This window comes from Poecilia reticulata, chromosome 18 (assembly GCF_904066995.2).
Source record: "Poecilia reticulata chromosome 18, P_reticulata-male-v2, whole genome shotgun sequence".
Lineage (NCBI taxonomy): Eukaryota > Metazoa > Chordata > Actinopteri > Cyprinodontiformes > Poeciliidae > Poecilia > Poecilia reticulata.
This window is the reverse complement of record NC_088847.1, coordinates 13,369,894-13,391,697: the sequence shown is the minus strand read 5'-3', so window position 1 is coordinate 13,391,697 and position 21,804 is coordinate 13,369,894. Positions and strand designations below refer to the sequence as shown.

The window sequence follows — 21,804 nt, the reverse complement described above, 5'->3', positions numbered from 1 at the left end:
TCATGGAAACTGAATCATAATTTTAGTTGTGCATTAAAATGGGAGCTTATGCCTCTTTAAAGTAGTGCCTTTTCTGTTCTCACACTCTCATAGTTGTCATAATGAACTATTATTCTGTGGTGCACACACACACACACACACACAATGAGAGTTCAGCACATCGGTAACCTCGCACACATATTAAAGATTGTGATCAGACTGGACCCGATTCAATACAAAGATGTTGTAGCAGCTGCAAAAGCCTGCAATATATTTTCATAATGTATGATTTTCTGCGTCTACGTCTCATTTTGCAAACGGGGCTTATCTGTTTTCTTTATCTCCAAATGCTTCATGCTTCCTTTCACTCAGAAATATTCGAGCGAACAATTATCTAAACAAGGTGAATTACACAGCTGCACAGCTCAGATGCATGTAAATAATCCTAGAGCGGTCATAAATCCTGCTCCACACACTGACATCTTTTGCTTTTATTAAATTGTAGCAGAATTGCCAGACAGACACCTTCCAGATGGCAGGATTATTTCATGATTCAATCATGGTTCTTCGCGGAATCAAGTCCTGCCGTCTCGTCATCTCGCTCTGGAAGAAACGTGATTGGGCCCAGAGTTGCTTCTCTGAGCAGCTCTGCAATAAAACGACATCTCGGTCATCGTCTGCTGTTCACATGACCTGCACACTGCGACCCAGGAGGAAACCCAGCACACTTTACACCATTTAGTCCGCGCTCTCTGTTGCTCCTCTGCGCCCTCTCGTGGATGAAATAAGCGCTGCTGCCGTCGGCCGCCTCTCCGGGTCTGTCACAGCTCTCATGATCGTCCCCATCTGCTGACCTCCACCTGAAAGCAAAACCAAATGTGTTTTGCATCACGTGGATGTTTTAAGGATGACCGTCTTCCCAAACACTGACTGACCTCCCGGTTATAAAAGAGAACCAGGTTTTTTTTCCTCTGGGTCCTTCTTAGAGAGGGGAACAGCTTCCAGGTAGCAAGTGATGTAAATCTGCAGGGAGGATAATAGAATGTACATTTCTTTTTTCTTTTTTTTTATCTGTGCAGGAACTGAAGTGATAAAGCATTGAAATTTGGCACTGACAGAGCGTGTCCGGTCATGATGGAAGAGGAAAGGCTCCAGCTGAATGTGAAGGAGGTCGTCCCGGACCCGGGGCAGGAAGCGAGAGCCGGAGCCGCTCAGCTGGGAGTCTGTGAAACATCTGCAAACAACAGGCATGTCCTTATCAGATTTAACCCCTGCAGCCCGGACATAACGAGAAGCAGGAAGTGGATGGATCGGCTGTGGAGGAACCGCAGCAGACGTTAAAAGATTGCAGCACTCGCCCCCGGTGGTCTGTGAAGGGGTATCTGGGCCGAGAGTCCACATCAGGAATCAGGGTGGCCACGCGGCTGCCTGCGTACAGGCGGAGGGGAGGGTGATGATGATGATGATGATGATGATGATGATGATGGTGGTGGTCTATCGAGGCCAGGATGTTCACCATCTCACTCATGAAGTAAACAGGTGAGTTTCTCTCTCTGCTCCAGGCATCTGATAGTGAAAAAAAAAAACTAATTATTTGAGCTTCAACTGATATTTGCAGTCCAGATTAAACATGACTCACAGTTGTCCTATCAGATTAGGTCTCGTTAATTTATACTGTTGGAAAATCTCCGATTGATTCATATTTTACTTTCATATCTTTTGAATGTGATGGCGATCTTCAAGAATATTTTCTCCAGGTTGTCTAAGGACCTCTACCAATATACTCGTTTAAATTGAGGCACTTTTTTAACATTGCAAAAACAATCTTCAGTGTATTTGTTAGGATTTGACTTGATGGAGCAACAAAATGTAGCGCACTGTTGTGAAAAGGGATAAAAACAATATGATGATAAAAAAAAAGAATAAAAATCTGAAAAGTGTCATTCAACTCGCCGACACACTGCTTTGTAGAACCAAAGAGAAGCCCACAGCATGATACTTCCAGCACTGTGTATAACTGCCTGGACATGAAGCTCTGATGAAGACCTAACGCAGGGAGGTGAGAGATGCTTCTTCATCATTCATTTGTTCAGACGAGATGAGAAAAGTCTCAGTGGTTCTCAACCGTTTCATAATAAGCAGCAACGTCCGTGAGTTTGTGGAGCGCACCCGTCATGAGGCCGAGATGAGCCGACGGACGCCCAGGTTGGCCTCAGGGCTCCGCTGCTCACCGCGTACCTCCTGTAGTTATACACAGAGGACTTTGCATGTCGTTATCATAGTTTTATACAGCTGGGAGAGGGATTTAGAGGTGGGTAGGTAAATAAAAGAATGAAAATCTAGAATACCATCACAATGTGAGGCGACTGTACCGTAACGGTACAAGTGAAATACTATATTATCCAGATAAGTTTCCAGTTTCTACAAGAGCAGGGAATCTAAAAATCAGACCACATAAATCTCAGAGAAACAAAATAAAAACTTCTCAGATTCAACAGGTGTCAGTTACAGCGTTAATTATTAAAAGTTACGATAAGAGAAAGACTGAACTAGTTTATGTTGTTCAGATGGGTTTCCTCTCAAGAAAGTCTGTTCTCTGCAAAAAGAATAACACTTGCAGGTTACATCTGGATAATGTCATTTAGGACAACTGAGACTAAAGTAGACACGTTCCGTCATAACTCACTCATGTCAGTAATCCAAACAGAGCACATCAGCACAAACATACCATCTGTGAAGCAGAGTGGTGGGCGGCTGATGATTTGTAGTTTTGCAGCCCGTGGCCCTAAATGCCTTACAGTCGGAGTCAAGAATCTGCTCATCGGTATGCAGAATCCTCTAGATTTGAATGTGAAGCTGTAGGTTTGTCAGATGAAGCTGGGTAAAACGTGGGTTATGCACAAACGAAGCATTGTTGTAAAGAAGCACTTAGTGATACTCTTACAATTATTATTTTTACCTTAAAAAGTAGCATTGTACATTTGTAGCATGCGAAAAACTGATTGGTACAAATAATTCTTGATTGGCTTAAATAACAGAAATTCAGAATTGATAAAATTTTTTTAGTTGGGTAGAAGCACTAAATAACACATCATGTGCTTTCCTGGAACATCAAGGTTACTTTCTTGGAACACGGCATATTTTCCAGAACCTTCCAGGGTCTTTCCAGGAACTTTAATAGATCTGCTTTAAGAACGTTCATAAGTTCTAAAAAAGCACCTGTTAATTCCTGGACTCTTACTGCCAAAGTTTGGAAGATTACTTCTAAGTGTGGGCAAAGTGCCTGGCAAGTTTTCAGACACAACCTCGTACGTTCAGAAAAGTAACAGGTGCCAGCACACGCAGCCAGCAGTAACAGTAATCCAGGGCGGGAATTTGATACCATCCCAGGCCGCCACCGCAGAATTAACGCAAGTCACCAGGACTGAATTAAATTTTAAATGAAGTTTACCATCACTGGCGGCTGTAAATGCTATTCTCACTGAGACAGCACCCTTACTAACACAATACTTGGGTGTTTGAGTTGCTGTTAGGAAAAGTTGAGAGAATCAATCAGACACCAACTTCATCTAAACATGTTTGAGTCAAATGTGTCTTTTTTTTTAGCAAAAAATCCAAATGTTGGCATCCACGTGCTTTTTGCCATAACACTTGTGCACAACCTGGTGTCTTTCTGCACTCCTGTGACAGACATCCTCACAAAATTATTATTATTATTATTATTTTATTTAGTACGACCAGAATCAAATCTTTGGTCCCAGAACCTCTGCAATCAATGAGCTGAGCAGGCCAGCGGGAAATGTCCCAGTACTCCCGCCGGCCAATCAGGTATGCTTGGGAAAGTAAGCTCCAAGTTCAACTTCTAAGCCCGGAGAAAGTCAAATGCATCACAAAAGCATCTTTTAAGTTCTGGAACGTATTTGGATACAGCACCTTGTAACCTTCCTGAAAACAACCAGAAATGTTCACTAAAGAATTTGGTAAATTCTGGAAGACATATTTTGTTGTACTTCCGGAATGTTTTGCAGAGTTGTGCAGCTAGGTATATAATTAGTCTTTAGTGTATTTTTTTTTTGTGTGTTTTTGAGAAATATTTCACATGTAAATTCCCCGTGGCGTAGCAAGAAAAAAAAAAGCAGCTGGTCGAATAAAACAAAACAATAAATGTTTAGTGAGGCTAAATTAAACGTCCCTTAATGTTTCACCTTCTGTACCGACACAGCACAGGAACAGCAGCTCCCAAAGTCTTGAACGTCTCACCAGGTGAAGATACAGGGAAGAAGAACAGCATGTTGCTGTTCAGCACCGCGCCGTCTGTAAACTGCAAAAAATAAAAAATAAATAAATAAAATAAAATAAAATAAATCGCTAAGCAGTACCAGGAGGAGAACCAGCAGGGGGCAGCATGGAGCAGCTCCGATCTGATGCAGCTGGGGGTGGAAAAGTCTCACCGACCGTCGCTCTGCTCCCACACTCAGCCAGAGGAGCCCTGATGATGAACTCTCCATCTGCGGAGCGGCTGGCGGCGCAGCGATCCCGTCCAGAGCCAGATGGCCCGAGCCTCAGTCCGAACAAGCTGCTGGGGCGGTGGGGAGGGTTTGGGGTCCAACAGGTGAGGTCTCATCACGATCTCCATGCTGTCCTCCTGACATCTCACCTCAAGAGCCTGAGAGCTGACCTCCGAAGCAGCCGGGTCAGAGTGAGGTAGAAAAACTGGTTCGGTTTGATTCGTGTAGCTCCGAGACAGACAAGAGAAGATTAGATAAGCAGCAAGACGAGGCATTGTTTGGCTCTCCGATGGCGGTCTGTCTGCAGGAGCCACACAGCTGAATCTGATCAGAAGTGATTACCGGAGCAGCACCTCTGACACCGCGTTCCTATGATGAGTTTAAAGACGACGCATAAGCAGTTTATGTTGTCAAAAAGGTTTATTTCAAATGTATAAAACTGTACATGGGGCAATACGAAGTAGAAATACTGTTCTGATGCAAATAATACATAAAGTGTCATGTTGCAACGTGCAGATTATCCATCCTCAAACAGAATAACAGCCTTCCTCTATGCATAATTTCTGCTTCTGTCCTCAGAGATGCAGCAGAGGCGTGGTGTTGTCTTCACTTTCATCCAAAGGTTTTCCCTCAAAGTTCTCCGGCATCGTGTGCCGTTCCCTCTTTATCTGCTCCCTTTTCTTCCTCAGCTCCTCCTTTAAGACCCACGTCGCCTTTCCACACCTCCTCAAGACATTCTGGGTAAAGGAAAGCACACGATTTAGGAGGAGCGTAAAGATAAAAATCTGTGAAATTTGAAATGCATGGTTTAAATAAGTATTATTTAAACCAGTTTCTTAATGGCTCCCTATCACCGTGTGAGCATCAGAATTTTAAACGAGCAGGTCTGAAGCGTCTCTCCGTTTCTGTCCCACCTCGCTCTGACGTCTTCAGGACGCGGTTCTCACAGAGGAAGTTCTCCAGCCTCCGGTCCTGATGGTGGAAGTACCAATCCTCCACCACGTCCTCGTACTGCTCCAGCATCGTCTCGCACTGTTCGCACAAAGCACACTTTGTTTAAAAAGAAAACATCGTTTTGACAGTCGTTTACCTTTAGTCAGTGGCGCAACTACACATTATTCAGGTGGATGCGAAAACATAGATCGGCGCCCCCCACCACCCAACCTCCCGAGGGAAGGATCGTCAGGGTGAAGGAGCGACGCTCTCCTCCCCCCAGGCGACGATACGCGAGGTGAAGGAGCGTTACACGCGCCGAAGTGTATGGGAAAACAATCATCGGCGCGCCGCCCCCTCCAGACGGGGTTTTGGCGCCCCCTCTGGTGCTGCGCCCCTATGCGTTGCATACCCTGCATACCCACTTTTTGCGCCACTGCCTTTAGTCGCAGTCGGGAAGGGGGGTGTTCTCCGCCTCACCTGTTTTTTCATATTTGTCACCTCCGCAGACGGCTCGTCCCAGAGCTCATATGGCATGCCCAGGTCTACTTTCACTCCTTTGTTGACCAGATTCTTCAGCGTCGTCATGGTCTGACTGGAGCCCTGCAGTCATCAACGTTAAAGACAAGGACGATAAACCACATGCTTCAGCGGACACACACTGCTCATTTTAGTGCTGGAAAAGGTAGAAAGCAATCCCAACTTTCACGAAGCTTCGAAGAAACGCATCCAGTACAACGAGGCTTTCGCTACCTTGGCGTATCTGAGGCTGCCAGGCCTCTCGGCGTGAACGCTGTACTGCAGGATGCGCTCGCATATGTTGTCCACCGCCTCGGTCAGACGAGTTTCTCTAAAATAAAGCATGAAAGATTCAATACTGACTTCTAACAGACGCAGAAATAAAACTCTTTGCGGAACTTCAAACACAAACTCTATTCATAGAAAACACTAGTATAATCTCAAGCAGAAAACACACAAGATGCAACAAAGTCAAATAAAAGAAACCAAGATGTCGTCATAGACTTGAACCTGAATATTTTTTCTTTTTTTTTTTACAACCATGCCAAATGTAATGATCAGCTCACTACAACTTTAAAAACATGACTTGAAGAAAGGGATTATTGTTAAAGTAGGGCAAGTGAAAAACATATATGGGCAGCTTCTCTAAGGTCACTGCTGATCTCTTTCCATCCTGGCTTTGAGTTAAAACGTAAGGATATTATGAAAAATATGGCTTACGAGGTGTTGTATTTAATCTTCCTCCTCCTCTTGCCTGTGTCCAGCACCTCTCCAACCTCCAGAACCTCTTTAGAGCGACCAGTTTTCTCCAGAGCCTCCTGCAGCTCCATTGTTAGAAACTTACAAACTTAACACAAACAACCCCAATATTAATTACTGACTCGCGAAAAAGAACAGAGAAGTTGCAACAAACACGACTCCCGAGTCGTTTTGTCGTCAAACCTTCGCATTTATTGGGCAGTCTCTCGTCTTCACTCCCAGCAGCAAAGCCGCAGACACAAACGACAGCCAGAATAAACGCTTTCATTCTGAATAAGTGCTTAAAATGGAGAGAATTCCAAGTTTACCGTCGCCTCAGCCACATCGGCATCATTTGCTTTCTGCCTGCGCATGCGCACTGCATCAAAGCAGACACGACCAGTCGATTGCTGGTGGCTCCGGGGTAAGATGAAAGAAAGGAGGAAACATCGATTTGTTCAAAGTGTAAAAATTTACATATCGATTGTAATTGTTTTTACAATCTCATTTTATTTTCTTATAAAATGAGAAAAAAGAAAATTAAATAAAATGCAAACGTAAAGTAACAGCTTTTTACTTGCATCTTTATGGTTTTATTATTTATGAAATGCTTAACGAAAGACCTCATTTTTAATGATCTCTGTTCACACTCACTGCGCAAGACGACTGTTAAAAACTTGATTAACATTTGCTGCAGAAGCTCTGGGAAATCCAGTGAAATACTGGGAGAATATACTTTAGTCAAATGAGCCCAAGCCCGAACTCTTTGGACATTGAACGCACCATCTTTGGAGAACGGGATGCATAAAAAGAACCCTCAGCACCGTCAAGATTTATGGTTTCATTTGTGTGGAAGAATGGGTCAAAATCCCGCCTGAGAAATTTAATAACTAGTTTCTCAATAGAGGACAATTTAATTATCAAAAAGGCTTTCCCAGAACTAAGTTTCTTTTCTTTTCTCTTTTTTATTTACATTATATTTACTTTGGATGTAAATATAATGTCAATCACTTCTTTAGGAATGTTTAAACTAAGAAAAACACAGTTCTTATTTCACATCCTATGTTAACGCATCAGTACAATAATGGATTAAAGTAGGAAAATTGCCTTGCACCATCGGATCTGTTTGTGTTCAAATGTCTGTTTGATGTCTATTTATTGCAATTTTTAAAGCGGCTGTCTGCTTTCCCATTTTTCCCCTTGAAGTATTTCTCAAAATACACCCAACCTAAAATTAGATCCAGCTCCCCTGGCCTAATTTAGCTCCTTCAGAGCCGTTTGGTGTCCACAGCTTCAACATTGTAAATGTTGGGCCTAATCAATGTGACATTTGGCAGTGAAGCAGTTAAACGAGAAGGTGTCAGCCTCTTGGTTTCTCAGGTGACATTCGCAGCACGATCCAACAGCAACCGATCCTCCAGGAGTGAGTGAGGAAGAGGCAGGAAACCCTGACGGCAGAAGGGGACGTGGAGTTACAGACCATGTTGAGATGAGGACTGAATGGGAGAGACATCAGAAACGAGGACAAGAAGGAAGCTTGGGATCGACCACCTGACAGTACGCCGGAAGAAGCAGTAAGTGACACTCAAACTCTTAGAAAACACCCTTGTTCGTGCTGGAGCATTGAAGTTTACATGCAGATGTGTGAGGCCAAAGTGTCAAAAACTGCATTACCAGTAGATTTTTACTGGTGTGAGGTTTTTCCCAGCTGTTACTGTGTATTATGTCACCCTGCATGGTGACCATCTGTCTATTGTCTGTGTGGAGGGAGATACAGTTACACAGAAACACAAACACTCAAGTATCACCCTAAAGCTGCTGCATAAACACAGAGACATTTTAAGGATGTGAAACTGTGCTCTTCTTTTTTTATTATTATTATATGAACCATAACTTAACTTCTTGTCTTGAGGCGTGAAAAGTCCTGGACAGACTTAAGAAAGGAAAAAAGCACTGACTACCAGGAAAAAAAATATTGTCCAATCACCATTTTTTTTTACATTTCACAATCTTTGTAAGGTAATTAGAAATATGATGTCTCCACTAGTTAAAATCGGAACCCCATACATTTGAAATTGAACCTTGATGGCAGTTTGTCCCAAAGAAAATATCCAAACATCAACATAAGAATGAATTTCACATTGACAAAACTGAGCACTGTTGCCTAGCAAGAAAGTTCTGGGTTCGATTCCTGGCCCAGGGTCTTTCTGCATAGAGTTTGCATGTTCTCCCTGTATGGTGGGTTCTCTCCAGGTACTCCGGTTTCCTCCCACAGTCCAAAAACATGACTGTCAGGTTAATTGGCCTCTCCAAATTGTCCCTAGGTGTGAGTGTGCATGGTTGTTTGTCTCTGTGTTGCTCTGCGACAGACTGGCGACCTGTCCAGGGTGAACCCGCCTCTCACCCGGAACGTTAGCTGGAGATGGGCACCAGCACCTCCCGACCCCACTAAGGCACAAGGGTGTACAGAAAATGGATGGATGGATGGATGGATGGATGGATGGATGGATGGATGGATGGATGGATGGATGGATGGATGGATGGATGGATGGATGGATGGATGGATGAATGTGTGGATGGATGGATGGATGGATGGATGGATGTGTGGATGAATGATGGATGGGTTGATGGATACAGAAAAAACAGAAAAATTACAAATGTCCACTACATAGGACAATTCTTTTTCAACTTTTAAATACTATGATAAAATACAGTCAAAATAATTCATAGAATGTTTTAATAGGCTGCTAAGAGACTTATTTAGAATATGCCAACAAAATTTTAAACCAAAATTTGCACAATAAAAAGTTGTATCCACTTACTTTGTCTCTCTCCATAAAATGTGCTTGTACTAATGAACGTCATTTTTATTAATGAGAAAAAGGTACATACAAAAGTCCCACCCCTTCACATGTGGTATCATTGAAAAACCCTGAATGTCCTCTCCAGATACCAAAAGGAATTAATTCAGTAGAATGCAGGGGGTGGGAGATATTCAAGTTTAGAAATGTCCTCTACAGAGGACAAAAATGAACTACTGGTAGTCAGATACTCTTCTCTGCCTGTCTTATAATACAAAACATGATAGAAGCAATGAAAAACATTGTTTCCTAAAATTTCTATCAGTCTTTATCTTCCCTAAGTACTCAATGGAAAGTATTAGAAAAACAAGATGAAGAGGTAAAACCCTTAATTATTCAAAAACAGCTGGCCCACAAGGTCACACCTAAATCATGTGTATGAAGCTCTAGGCCCGTGGGCCAAATGTGGCCCGCCGTAGCTTTATATGTGGCCCTACACACTCCAAATTACATAAGTCCCTCCAGGTTTTCAACAAATCTGCAAAACTCACTCAAATTTCACACAAAATCTACAGATTCCCACATTTTTTGTTCTGATATCTTGATACAGTGATTAATAAAAAGTTTAACATCATCCATTAGCACAAAAGTCCTAAAAAATTCCTTACAAATATTTCTAAATCAGCAACACAAAAATCTGTGATTTTTATTGCTAAAAAAAAACTTAAGAAAATCCTGGATGGACTGATCAGTGTGAAAAGATGTTCAATATTATTTAATTGTCAAATCTCAAAAAGATTTTTATTGATATTTTAGCAGTTTAGTTAGTTTTATCAGTACATTCTGGCACAACCGGCCCTTTAAAAACGTTCAGATTTTTTATAAGGCCCAAAATGAAAATGAGTTCAACTCCCGTGGTCTAAATAATTATCTGTTTTAACAACAAATGTCTTTAACATCTCACATCATTACAGGTGATGCATCAAGTATTGTTACTTTTTTTTATCTGAGTCCTTTTTGGCATCTTGTTTCCCATCTCGTTTCAGTCGTTTGATGTGAGAATGCTGGAAGCGGTGAATGACTTCAAGGGCCAGAGCTTCGACAAGCTGAGGCGCTCCTGCCTGCGTCGAGGGGCGCTCTTCAAAGACCCTCTGTTCCCTGCCACAAACCAGTCCCTCTTCTACAAGAGGTCGCCCCCACCTGGACTGACCTGGAAGAGGCCTCGGGTGAGTTTGCTGTGGAGTAAAAGTGTCCCGCGTACTAAAACCGAAAACAATCCTGGCAAAAGCCTAGAAAGTCTAATTTATGAATCCATCACCTCTGGTCCCTGATCTAAATTGAGAAGGCAACTTCAGTTGTGCCGCATTTCAACAAGCGGATTAATTAAAGCGCTTTCTATAATTAGAGAGGTTGTCAGGCAGTGAAACTCTATCCCCGCGGGGAGGAGATGCAGATGGACAGCCATGTTAGTGTCAATAGTTGAGTTCAGAAAAAAGCAGCAGTGCGTAAATAGACTGTTTGGTTGTTTGTAGAGCAGTGTTGTGATGGCTGATGCTTTCAGCCACTGCATCTGAAAACTGCAGCTACACCAACCATGTAGATGTGAACAAAAAAAAACCAGCCAACTTTGAGGTTTTATAATTTGCAGGTTTATTGGGGAAGCGTTTATGTTTTTATGGCGAGGAATGAATGTTTTATTACAGTAGTTGGGGTGTAGCTTGTGCTGTAAATGTTATGTTACCTTCTGGTCCTCTCTGGTTTGCGTTATGCTGCATTGAAAAAGTCTGGAATCGTACTTTATGGTTTTGCGAGCCGGGCTGCGCGGTGGAGCAGTTGTTGGAGCTTGTAACAATAAGATCTTTGAATCCTGACCTTAAGTTTGGATGTTGCTCCTGCGGACACATAGGTACTCTCCACTTATTCTTGCTCCACGCATATATCCAGAACCATGACTGTTTTGTCAATTGCTTTCTCTAAATTTCACTCTGATATGAGTGTGTGATTGTGGCTGTTTGTCCTGGGTATCTCTATCCAGGTTGTACCTCTTCTCTCTCCACCCCATCATGTCCAAACTCGTCGTCATGTCCAAGGACTCTCTGTCCTACAGGACATGGCGGTCTTATAGAAGGCAACTTGTTTCTTCAAGATGTTTTACTCCTCAACCAAAAGTCTTCTTCAGTTCTTTGGACTTCGAAGCTGTAGTCATAAAACAATCACTCCAACAGGGCCCTCGAGGCCAATTTATCCTCCCTTTACGCACGTAAAGAGGTCCACCCAATTCTAACGTCATCAAGCATTACTGTCCTCATACTTTTATGACGTTTATTAAGTTAGCATGGCCGTTAGACACTACATCAACAAGAAGGACGTACGGACTCAGTTTGGAATCCAAAAGAAAGTTTCAGCTAATAGCAAGCGCGGAGTAAATCATGATAATGTACGATCTCAGAGGAAGACATGAAGAATCACTGCAGTAGATGGAGGTGGTCTGTGTTTCCATTAAATACATCCACATGTGGATAGAGAAGTTCCCCCACATCCATCATTTGTCTGGAAAACATCAGGATTTGTTCTATATAAAAAGAAAACATTATGTTTTCTGTCCCGTTGAATGAATGGAAGCTAATCAGTGTGGTCTGATGTGAATTTATTTACTTTTTATCTCAAAACACACTCTCATCTGTCCAGGAAATTTGCAGGGACCCTCGTTTGTTTGTGGATGGTATCAGCACTCGCGACTTGCACCAGGGCAGTCTGGGTAACTGCTGGATGGTGGCAGCCATTTCCTGCCTGGCATCCGAGCCTTCGCTGTGGAAGAAGGTTCTCCCTTCAGACTCGTTGTCCCATCAGCTCTGTGCCCTGCCTTTACACTTTCCCCTAATCTTACTCACCCCTTCGACTCACTTCAGGTCATTCCCAACCACATGGATCAGGAGTGGAACGAAAAGCGTTCAGACTTGTACGCAGGAATCTTCCACTTCAGGTTCTGGCGCTTCGGACATTGGGTCGACGTCGTGGTGGATGACTGTTTGCCGGTCAGTCAAGATGGAGTACTGCTCTTCTGCCGCTCAGCAACACCAAGAGAGTTTTGGAGTGCCTTGCTGGAGAAGGCCTACGCCAAGTAAGGAGCAGCAGAAAACTGTGTTCAATGGACAAGCAGAGCATTAATAGTCTTTCAAAGCTCGGCAGCTGCTTATATTCTCTAAAATAACCCTGTCTATATCCTCGGCAATCATATAAGGACTCCAGCAAAAGTTCAAAACACTCATTTCCAGAGATCCAGAGTTTCCCACAGAGAGAACAAAGCCTCCTTGCTAAATCCCGTTTCTGCTGACTTGTTGGTAATTAAAGGGTAAAAAGGCAAAATGGAAGTTTTCCAGTCAAAGTTTGTTTTCTTCCCTGAAACTGTTGATGAAAACATTTAAATGTATGATTTATACCAACTGTTTTAGCAAATGAGCATTTGCTGAATATGCCAAATTATGATCAATAAACTGGAAGACGTTCATGTTATAACGTGAACAATGAACATGAATCAATTGATTGGACCACATGCACCAGCCCTATTTCTATTGAGGGTAAACTTTATGATAAGTGGAGAAAGAGACTTAAAATATATGAATATACGGCCACAATAACAAGAAGAAAGCAGAGAGAAGACAAGGTGAGGCTTGACAACAATGCCCCAGTTCTCCAGCACGTCAGTGGCAGAATCATGATGTGGGGCTCTTTTGCTTCCGGCTATGCTGGTGAGTTGAACCCAAATATGCCTGAACAATAATGTAAAAACAACAAAAAAATAAATTAAGCCCTTATTTAACTGCCTTTACGTTGTTTAGATATTATCAAATTCATTTTAGTTTGATTTTTACATAATTTATAAAAATCATATACATTTTTATAAAAATGAATATTATGAAATTAATTTTAGTTTGATTTTTATGTAATTTTAAAGTGGTCAAACAAGCTTTTATATATAAAAAAGGAAGTAAAAAGTCAGATCCATGCCAGGAGGCTGTTCTGCAGTGAAGTGGAACAAGATGTCTTCTAAGAATTGATGTGAATGTGTGTAAACTTATGTCCAATTTTGACCCTGTGTGGATCAGGAAAACTCCCCGCAACGCTGAAAGCCTGGAGGCAACGCCACAAATCTCCTGTAAATGAACTGACTGACACTTAGAAAGGGATAAACTGAGAGTCACACACGACTGCCTGAACCAGTTTGTGTTTCGGTTTCAGACTAAATGGCTGCTATGAGGCTTTAGAGGGAGGCAACACCGCGGAGGCCCTCATCGACTTCACTGGAGGGGTTTCAGAGCCTCTCAGCCTGGACTGTGAGGCCCTCGGCCTGAGCAGCGAGCGGAGGAAGGCACTCTTCCAGACATTAGCTAAGGTCCATGAGCACAAATCCCTCATCACGTGCTCCATACGGGTAGGACTTTTTTTTTTTTTTTTTTTCTGTGACCCTCAGGGGTTTCGACGTTTCAGACGTTGCTGGCAAATTACTAAACGCTTCACATTTTCTCAGCCAGCCGAGGGGGAGACGGTGGAGTCGGTGTTGGACTGCGGGCTCGTCCGAGGACACGCCTATGGCATCACAGCGGTGAGGAAGGTGAGGCTGGTGGAGAACCCGCCGAGGACAGGCGGGACGTCCCGACTCTTTATGGTGCGCATGAGGAACCCGTGGGGGACCACGGACTGGAAAGGAGCCTGGAGTCAGGGGTGAGGGGCGCTTTGAAACTTTTTCTTCTGACCGCTGAGCGCATTTTGTAGGCGCTCTAGGAATAAAGCCTCAGCTGACGATGTAGTTTACAACGTTTTACAATGCCACTGCAACTTTTCTGGACAATTTCAGGCATTTTACAACAGTTAGGCAAATGTTTTACAGGGGAACATCTGCTGTTTACATTACGAAGCTCTGAGAAAACTGGGGAAAATGGCCACAACGGACCAATGAAGCTTTCCAGAAGTTAAAACACTACTTGTTTATTTCTTACACTCTGTCATCTGCTTCACAGTAGAGCTCATCTACAGTACCTCTCAGAAGTGTTCACACCTTTTGAACTTTCTACACATTACACTCAAACGTACTTTAATGCTTCAAGCAGAATTTTATGTGATAGATGATTACGCAGTGTCAAATAAAAATCTAAAAAGTGTGGTGTGCATTTGTTGTCGCCCCCCCTGCGGCAATACTTTCTAGAAACACCTTTCACTGCAGTTACAGCTGCAAATCCTTTGTGTCTCTACCAGTATTACACATCTGGAGACTGGCATCTTCAATATGAATTCCAGCAGTCTCATCATTGAAAAACCACATGTACCACAAGCTTCTTTAAAATGTGCAAAAGAAAAGAAACAACCAAATACACTGAACAAAATGCTTAAAATGGATTTAAAAACAGAGCATAACTAAAATACAAATGGGAGGAAAATTCACAATAGAATTTTACGCAAAGATTTTCTAAAAGTCACATACTGGAAAGATTTAAGAAGAAATGTTTTTAAAGTCTGAAGATTTTCTCTCCCTGAAGTCAGTGAAGATGTTTTGACCGCTGTTTCTCTCTCAGCTGTAGTTATAAAACCACTACACATTTTGTTTTCGCTTATTTAGTTCACGCCTCTGATGCAATTCAACCAGTTGACACGTTACTGAGTTAAATCTATTAAATGATTTTAAAATCTGTGTTTTTTTTCCATCCAACCCTATAGAGTTTGACAATCCCTTAAAATCTGTTGATTTTTTTTGTGCTAGTCTATCACAAATATCCCACTAGAATAAAATACATTGAAGTTCAAGGTGTCCGTTTGACAAAATGTGAATGAATACGTGGTGCATTAAGCAGCTGATTATAGGATGAACTCACCTTTCGTTGTTGTTGCGCGCCCCCTGCAGGTCAGAGCAGTGGCAGCAGCTGAGCCGAGCAGAGCGGGAGAAGATGGGGATTGTTGTTCGTGATGTTGGAGAGTTCTGGTGCGCAGCCTTTCATTCAAAATCTCAAAATATACCTTCACAAACATATGTTGCATATTTTTTCCAATATATATATATATATATATATATATATATATATATATATATATATATATATATATATATTTTTCCTCCCCTTCAAACAGGATGGACTTCCAGGACTTCTGCTGCTACTTCACAGACGTGGTGGTGTGCCGGCTGGTGCAGAGGACGCTGCTGTGGCCGAGCTCACACTGGAGAGAGACGCAGAGCTACGGGGAGTGGGCTCCATCTCCAGATGCCCCTGGCACAGCCCCTGTTTCTGCAGGGAAGTACAGCAGCTCTGCTCAGGCCCTGAGCAACATTCGACCTGCAGGGAAGAAGGTCAGGGAGAGCAGCCAGGAAGGAACGAAAAGGAGAGAGGTCACTGAGGAGATGGACAGGAGGAGTCGCTGTGGGGGGTGCATCAACCACAGGGACAGCTTTCTGCACAATCCACAGGTACAGACATCATAAAACATACCTAAACAAACACAAAAATGCTTAAATTTACCCAATTACCTTCTTTTTTTTCTCCTTTTTTTTTAAAGTTCATGTTTGAGGTGCAAAGCAAGGAGGAGGAGGTGCTGATCTGCCTGCAGCAGGAGGACAGGAGGGTCTTGAAGAAAAACGGAGGAGGGGAAAACCTGCCAATAGGCTTTGAGGTGCTGAAGGTGGGCAAGAAACTCTGAACCAAAAACGAACCTTTCTCGCTCCTTGAAATTTCATTGCCTTCTCCCGCCATCTCGTCCCTTTGAGGTGGAGGTGAACCGCTGCAGCCGAGTGCAGCTGGTGGTGGAGCAGGCGGCCAGCTCCATCTACATGGACTCCCGCAGCGTGACTCTGAGGGGGACTTTGGCTTCGGGTCGATACGTGGTGCTGCCCACCACCTTCCTGCCGGGCGACACCGGGCGCTTCCTGCTGAGGCTCTTCTCGCACTCTCACGTCCAACTCAGGTGTGCCAAAGCGCAAAAAGGTCAGAGGAAGTCGTCATGGCGCTCACAGAAAGTCAGACTGATCTGATGTTTGGTGAGACGGGACTAGTTATTCAGATAAGGTGTAATAAAACCGCATGCTAATTCAGAGCAAGTAGTTTCTAATTCTTAAACCTAACCAAAAGAGAAGAATTAAATGGTCCCAACACATGAAAAAGACATTTAAGACAAAGTATTGAGGGTCAGACAATAGGCAGTTAATCAATTAATAAATTAATTGCATAATAAATTAAAATGAGCTCCAGAATTTCCATTCAGATTATTAATATTTTATTGAAGGGATATTTTGTTTAACGAGACTTCATTATGCATTTTATTTATGGTTTTGGTTGTGTGTGGATTTTATTTACTCTTTGGATGTTTTTGGTGTTAAGATATCGTTCAGTTGCAGTGTGCAGTATTCTTTATATCAATTTATTACTTGAAAAATGATCTCAAAACAATAATATTGTTTATCACAATAATTTCTGGGACAATCCAGGAAAATTTGTTATTGAGACAAGACTATGGACTTTTAATGTCTAAATTCATCATAAACCTCGTAGGCTGGTATTAACTGGTTTGCTTTTCCAAATTCGATTTGATTAGATGTTTAACTTTAAGCTTTTCTTAAAGCTCGGCAGCATCAACGTGTCTCATCTCTGCAAGGTGTAAATTTTTCAAGGGAAGGTTGACTTTTCTCACAGGATTTAGGCAGCTTTTGAAGTTACAGACTGCACAATTCTCAAAAGCTGCCTTAAAGTTATGAGGAAACGTGTCACTCGGAAACCGCGTCACGACGACTGGGAACGAACTGTGACCAAACTAGAAAAACAACATGAGAACCCTGAGAATCCTAGGCACTGTCAGGTACAATAAAAGCAGTTAAAGTCCGCGGGAGGGCAGACTCCCCTAACTCTAAGTTAGTTAAATTCTGTGTGGGACGGCGGCGTCCCCTGCTAAAGGACGGCGGAGTCCTCTATGAAATAGTTAAATTCCGCAAAGGAAAACCAGTTAAAGTCCGCGGGAGGGCAGACTCCTCTAACTATAAGTTAGTTAAATTCTGTGTGGGACGGCGGCATCCTCTGGTAAGAAGTTAAACCCTGAGAATCCTAGGCACTGTCAGGTACAATAAAAGCAGTTAAAGTCCGCGGGAGGGCAGACTCCCCTAACTCTAAGTTAGTTAAATTCTGTGTGGGACGGCGGCGTCCCCTGCTAAAGGACGGCGGAGTCCTCTATGAAATAGTTAAATTCCGCAAAGGACGGCGGAGTCCTCTATAGTTAGTTAAATTCCGCAAAGGACAACGGGAGTTTGTTTTTTTATTTTTATTTTTTAAATTTCTCTCTTTCTCACTGCTTATTTCTGTTTTTATTTTAATTATGTAAAGCACTTTGAAATGCCTTGCTGCTGAAATGTGCTATACAAATAAAATTTGATTGATTGATTGATTGATAAAATAGGAGGAAGAGAAAACAACCACTCAACAGAACATAGGCAAACACAAAGATATACTAAAAGAAAAAAAAAAAGCAAAACGAACCCAGAACACACAGAACTCGAAATCAAGGGGACAAAACAGAACCATAAATGTTTATGAGCCAACAGATGATGCAGCGTTTCCAGTCGACTCCGACTTTTAGTTTATGTCTGTTCATCAGGGCAGATTGGTTGATTGCTCCTACCTATTAATTAATCTCCAGTTAATAAAATAAAATAAATAAATTTTTACTCTTACAAACAGAAATCGATTTGTGACTAATTATTTTCTTCCATGAGCAGCATTCAGCTCATGATCCCTGTGTGTGTTTTTTTTCTTTCTTCTCTTTGAAGGGAATTAAAGAAAGAACTGCCATCTCCGTCTGTGTTCCAGTGTTTTCTACCTCAGCCAGCGGTGGTGACCACAATCCATCTGCGCAGGGCATCTGGACTCAAACCTCCCAAACAAACAGGTGGCTTAGCAGCAGCAGCAGAAGAAGAAGACGACATTTTTGTTGGCCACATTCAGTCCTCGTCGACTGCTTCCATTCGCCCTGTTTTCAGTTTCTTCTGTTTTTGTTCCTTTGCATCACGCCGGGTTTTCTGCCTTGTGGCCACAGCTCCAGATGTTTACGCCGTGGTGCGGTGCGAGGGCGACGCCGTCAGGACGCGAGTGTTCAAGGAGGACGGAAACCCTGAATTCAACCTCCGAGCCATCTTCTACAGAAGATACCCCGACAACAACATCTCTGTCGAGGTTTGACACGGTCACCCTTTTTTCCCCATCTCACACCCAATTAGACGATTGTGCATCACAGAAGCCTTCATAACCCTTCAGGCTTTTCACAATTTGTCTTAAAAATGCATAAACAAACTTAAGTAGTTGATCATGTGAAGTGGGAAGAAAAATGAGTCCTGTGCAACTTTTAATAAGTTTTCCACCAGGATTATCCTGCGATTTGCTCCATCTGTCTTCTCATCAACTCTAAGCGATTTTCTCGTCTCTGCTGCAGAAAAACAGTCACACAGCATGATTCTACCACCACCGTATTCCTCTTTTAGATGGTGTATTGTTTTCTGCCACACAGACAGTTTTGCTAGTTTTGCCTACATTTTCACATTTTGATCACATTTGACCAGAGAAGCTTCCTCAAATGTGTTTGTTGAGTCTTGGCGAACTTTAAAGAATTGTTTTCTTCTGGTCACTCTTGGAGTAAAGCTTCAGTTGGTAACTTTTATAAGCTAATTTGCTCCGATCTGGTTGGACAAGTGTTCATTGTGCTCCAAGTTTCATATGTGTGATTTGAATTTTTCAGTTATCTCTGCAATCTGTTAACAATTCTTGATATTCATGCAGTCATTTAAATCCAAAGTTTGCACACCACCCCTAGAAGTTTCATTATATGAAACCCCAATAAAACATTTTAAAGTTTACTCGCACCTAATAGGAAAACGTTTGAGTTTCGCAGTAATAACCTGCATGCATGCTTGCGTATGTGCAGCTATGGAGCACAGGCCTGCTGTGGGACTCCCTCCTCGGAGCGGCTCGACTCCAGACGACAGAATTCGAGAGGAGCCGGAGCCTCGTGATCGACCTGCGACGGGGACGGTCGCGCTCGGGGTCCAGAGGCTGCGTCCATGTGGAGACGTCCACCAGCGCCTGCCTCACGGATTTGTGACATCTGTCTGGTTGCCACGGTATCGCCAAGATCATCTGGATGAACAGCGGAGCAAATAGACGACGACCGTCAGGGACAGGAAATATAGCAAACCCTTTTTCTCTCTTCAGGGTTTATTTGGCTGCTATAATTTTTTTTTATGTGACAATCATCTCTGTTTCCTATATATATATTATGTTGGGTTTTTTTTTTCATTTTATACAATAAATAATAAGACACCATGTGCTTCTTTTATTTAATTTAACGTCAAATATTCATATTTTTAAAATAAATCTTAATGGATGTTTCTTGAAAGTTTGATGTTCCCAATTTTTATTGCATGTTCTTAAGCACCGTCCAATCATTAGAAAGCTATGACTTCAATGATTTTTAAGTTGGCCTGTAATTCCTAACCAAACTGCATATGGATTACCAGAAAGGTCCAGTCATCATAATCAGACTAATAACTTCTGTTTGTCTGCTTAAACCAGTAATTCATAGTAGGATTAAACTGCTGACCAGATATGTGGCAACTGTATTGTACCAAGTAGAGCTGACTGACCAGCTGTGTGCTGATGAGCATCAGACCTGAAGTACTGCAGTGCTATCAGAGAAAGTGCCCTCTGCTGCATCTCATGCTTATTTGCACCATAGCCTGTTTCACACATTAAGGAATTAAGCTCACTCCATGAAATATCTGATTATTCAGAGTATTAATGCAGCTGATGTTGGCCAGAAAACTTACCAAATGCATTCTGTCCGGACAACACCGAGCTCTGCCTGGCTGCAAACGTTTGATAAGACATGCTAATTCTGCAGCATTTGTTTATCGGGATTAGATCCCAGTCGTCTTCGAACGTCAAACAGGCAGCTGGTTTTATGAGCCGTCCGTGTCCGCCACCATCTCTTCCCTTCTTTCATTCTGTGACGCAAGCATTTGTTTGATTTGTGCTTTCATTTTGTGCAAATGTCAAAGAAAATAGGTTCTAATTCAATTGATTTGGGTATAATCCAGTCACACATCCTAATTTCAATACAGAAAAATGATTGTCATTTGATCACATCGCTGCAGTGTCTATAAGTTTGGCCGTCTAAGGATGTTTGATTGCAACTTTGCAGGAACCCCTCATTCATCCTCAATGGTATTTGGTTGATTGCACACAGTATTTCTGATAAGAAGATTACGAAGTCACAAAATGAAATAACTGTTTGCTTTTACTTTTGTTGATTTACGACTGCTGTCTTTTTCTGTGATAACAGTTACATCTAAAGAGCTCATCCTTTTCCACTGTTGTGTAAATGTAAAGTGGACCCTCAAATATTCATAGTTCGATAATCAAAAATTCATTTATTTTCAGAGAAACTGGAGTCCAAATTATCCACATAAAAATAGTTTACTCACTTTTTTTGTTGTTGCTTTTTTGTAGAGGACGTCCAAGATATTAAAGAGAAAACAAAGTTTGTTAAGCTGAAAATCCTAAAGGGCAAAGCTGTTTTACAGAACCAGGTGTTTGAAAAGTAGCCAATCCTGGAGCACCATTCATTTTTCTTGTTGCTGATTGGCTGTAAACCCAATGAGCTGAGTTTGGGAAGACTTGAGTTAGCTTCTGGTGTAGTGCAAAGAAAGTTTCAACTGTGTGCAGTAATGTATATTATGGTAAATTTGGTGTCTAAAATATTAAAATGGCCAGTTATAAATATTTTAGAGGGTCTCAAGTATTTCTGTTTTTTGAGCTATTTGCAATAGTTTGTTGGAATTGGTGCCATAAACTGAAATAAATCAACATTTCCAGTTTGGAGTTATTTAATGAGATAATTTAAGTCCTAGTGCTCATCTCAAGTCCCTAAATGCAAAGTTTTACTGTCTGCAGTGGGACATCAACCCCTATGTCAAGAACCTGATATCGTAATGGACTGGATGTTTTAAACGTATACTTTGCTCGGCTCGAGGAGCCAGCGGTTGCCACGGCAACGGGAGTGCTTAAACGTCAAAAAGAGAGAGAGAGAGTAAAAAGGTGCGAGTGGTTTTGAGTTGATCACCTGTTCGGGTTATTTTACATTTGCTGTGGCGCTTTGCAGCCGCTGTAGTTTCTGAACATTCAATAAACGACAAACTTGGACTAATTATCTCATTTGTCTGTGAGTATACGTCATTCACAACAAACATCAAACACGGTAAATATGTTTCATTAAGTATTTAACAAACAAGTGGCTTCTACAGCGAT

General features: G+C 42.2%; 2 protein-coding genes and 1 long non-coding RNA gene across 4 annotated transcripts; 1 reads left to right on the top strand and 2 right to left on the bottom strand.

The window, feature by feature from the left end:
* Positions 1–1,013: 1,013 nt before the first annotated feature.
* Positions 1,014–4,698, bottom strand: LOC145548602 (uncharacterized). Its single transcript, XR_014084614.1, has 3 exons — positions 4,431–4,698; positions 4,185–4,300; positions 1,014–1,545 (listed from the first exon to the last, which is right to left on the bottom strand). It is a non-coding gene; the product is annotated as an uncharacterized LOC145548602 (long non-coding RNA).
* A 190-nt stretch (positions 4,699–4,888) lies between these two features.
* On the bottom strand, positions 4,889–7,046 carry cnpy4 (canopy FGF signaling regulator 4). Its single transcript, XM_008435455.3, has 6 exons — positions 6,882–7,046; positions 6,660–6,786; positions 6,174–6,270; positions 5,901–6,023; positions 5,402–5,519; positions 4,889–5,224 (listed from the first exon to the last, which is right to left on the bottom strand). Exons 1-6 carry the CDS (start codon positions 6,964–6,966, stop codon positions 5,118–5,120), a joined length of 657 nt encoding a protein of 218 aa, XP_008433677.2. The 5' UTR covers positions 6,967–7,046; the 3' UTR covers positions 4,889–5,117.
* A 195-nt stretch (positions 7,047–7,241) lies between these two features.
* On the top strand, positions 7,242–21,711 carry LOC103480495 (calpain-5). 2 transcript variants are annotated; one of them, XM_008435457.3, is made up of 13 exons: positions 7,245–8,251; positions 10,525–10,704; positions 12,167–12,298; positions 12,388–12,599; positions 13,718–13,910; positions 14,007–14,200; positions 15,375–15,452; positions 15,599–15,932; positions 16,022–16,144; positions 16,230–16,426; positions 18,276–18,394; positions 18,542–18,678; positions 19,424–21,711. In XM_008435457.3, the coding sequence occupies exons 2-13, from the start codon at positions 10,540–10,542 to the stop codon at positions 19,598–19,600; spliced, it is 2,061 nt and encodes a 686-aa protein (XP_008433679.1). In that variant the 5' UTR covers positions 7,245–8,251; positions 10,525–10,539; the 3' UTR covers positions 19,601–21,711. The 2 variants fall into 2 exon arrangements, with proteins under 2 accessions (XP_008433678.1, XP_008433679.1); XM_008435456.3 differs by having other exon boundaries at positions 7,242–8,251; positions 18,276–18,678.
* Positions 21,712–21,804: the final 93 nt, after the last annotated feature.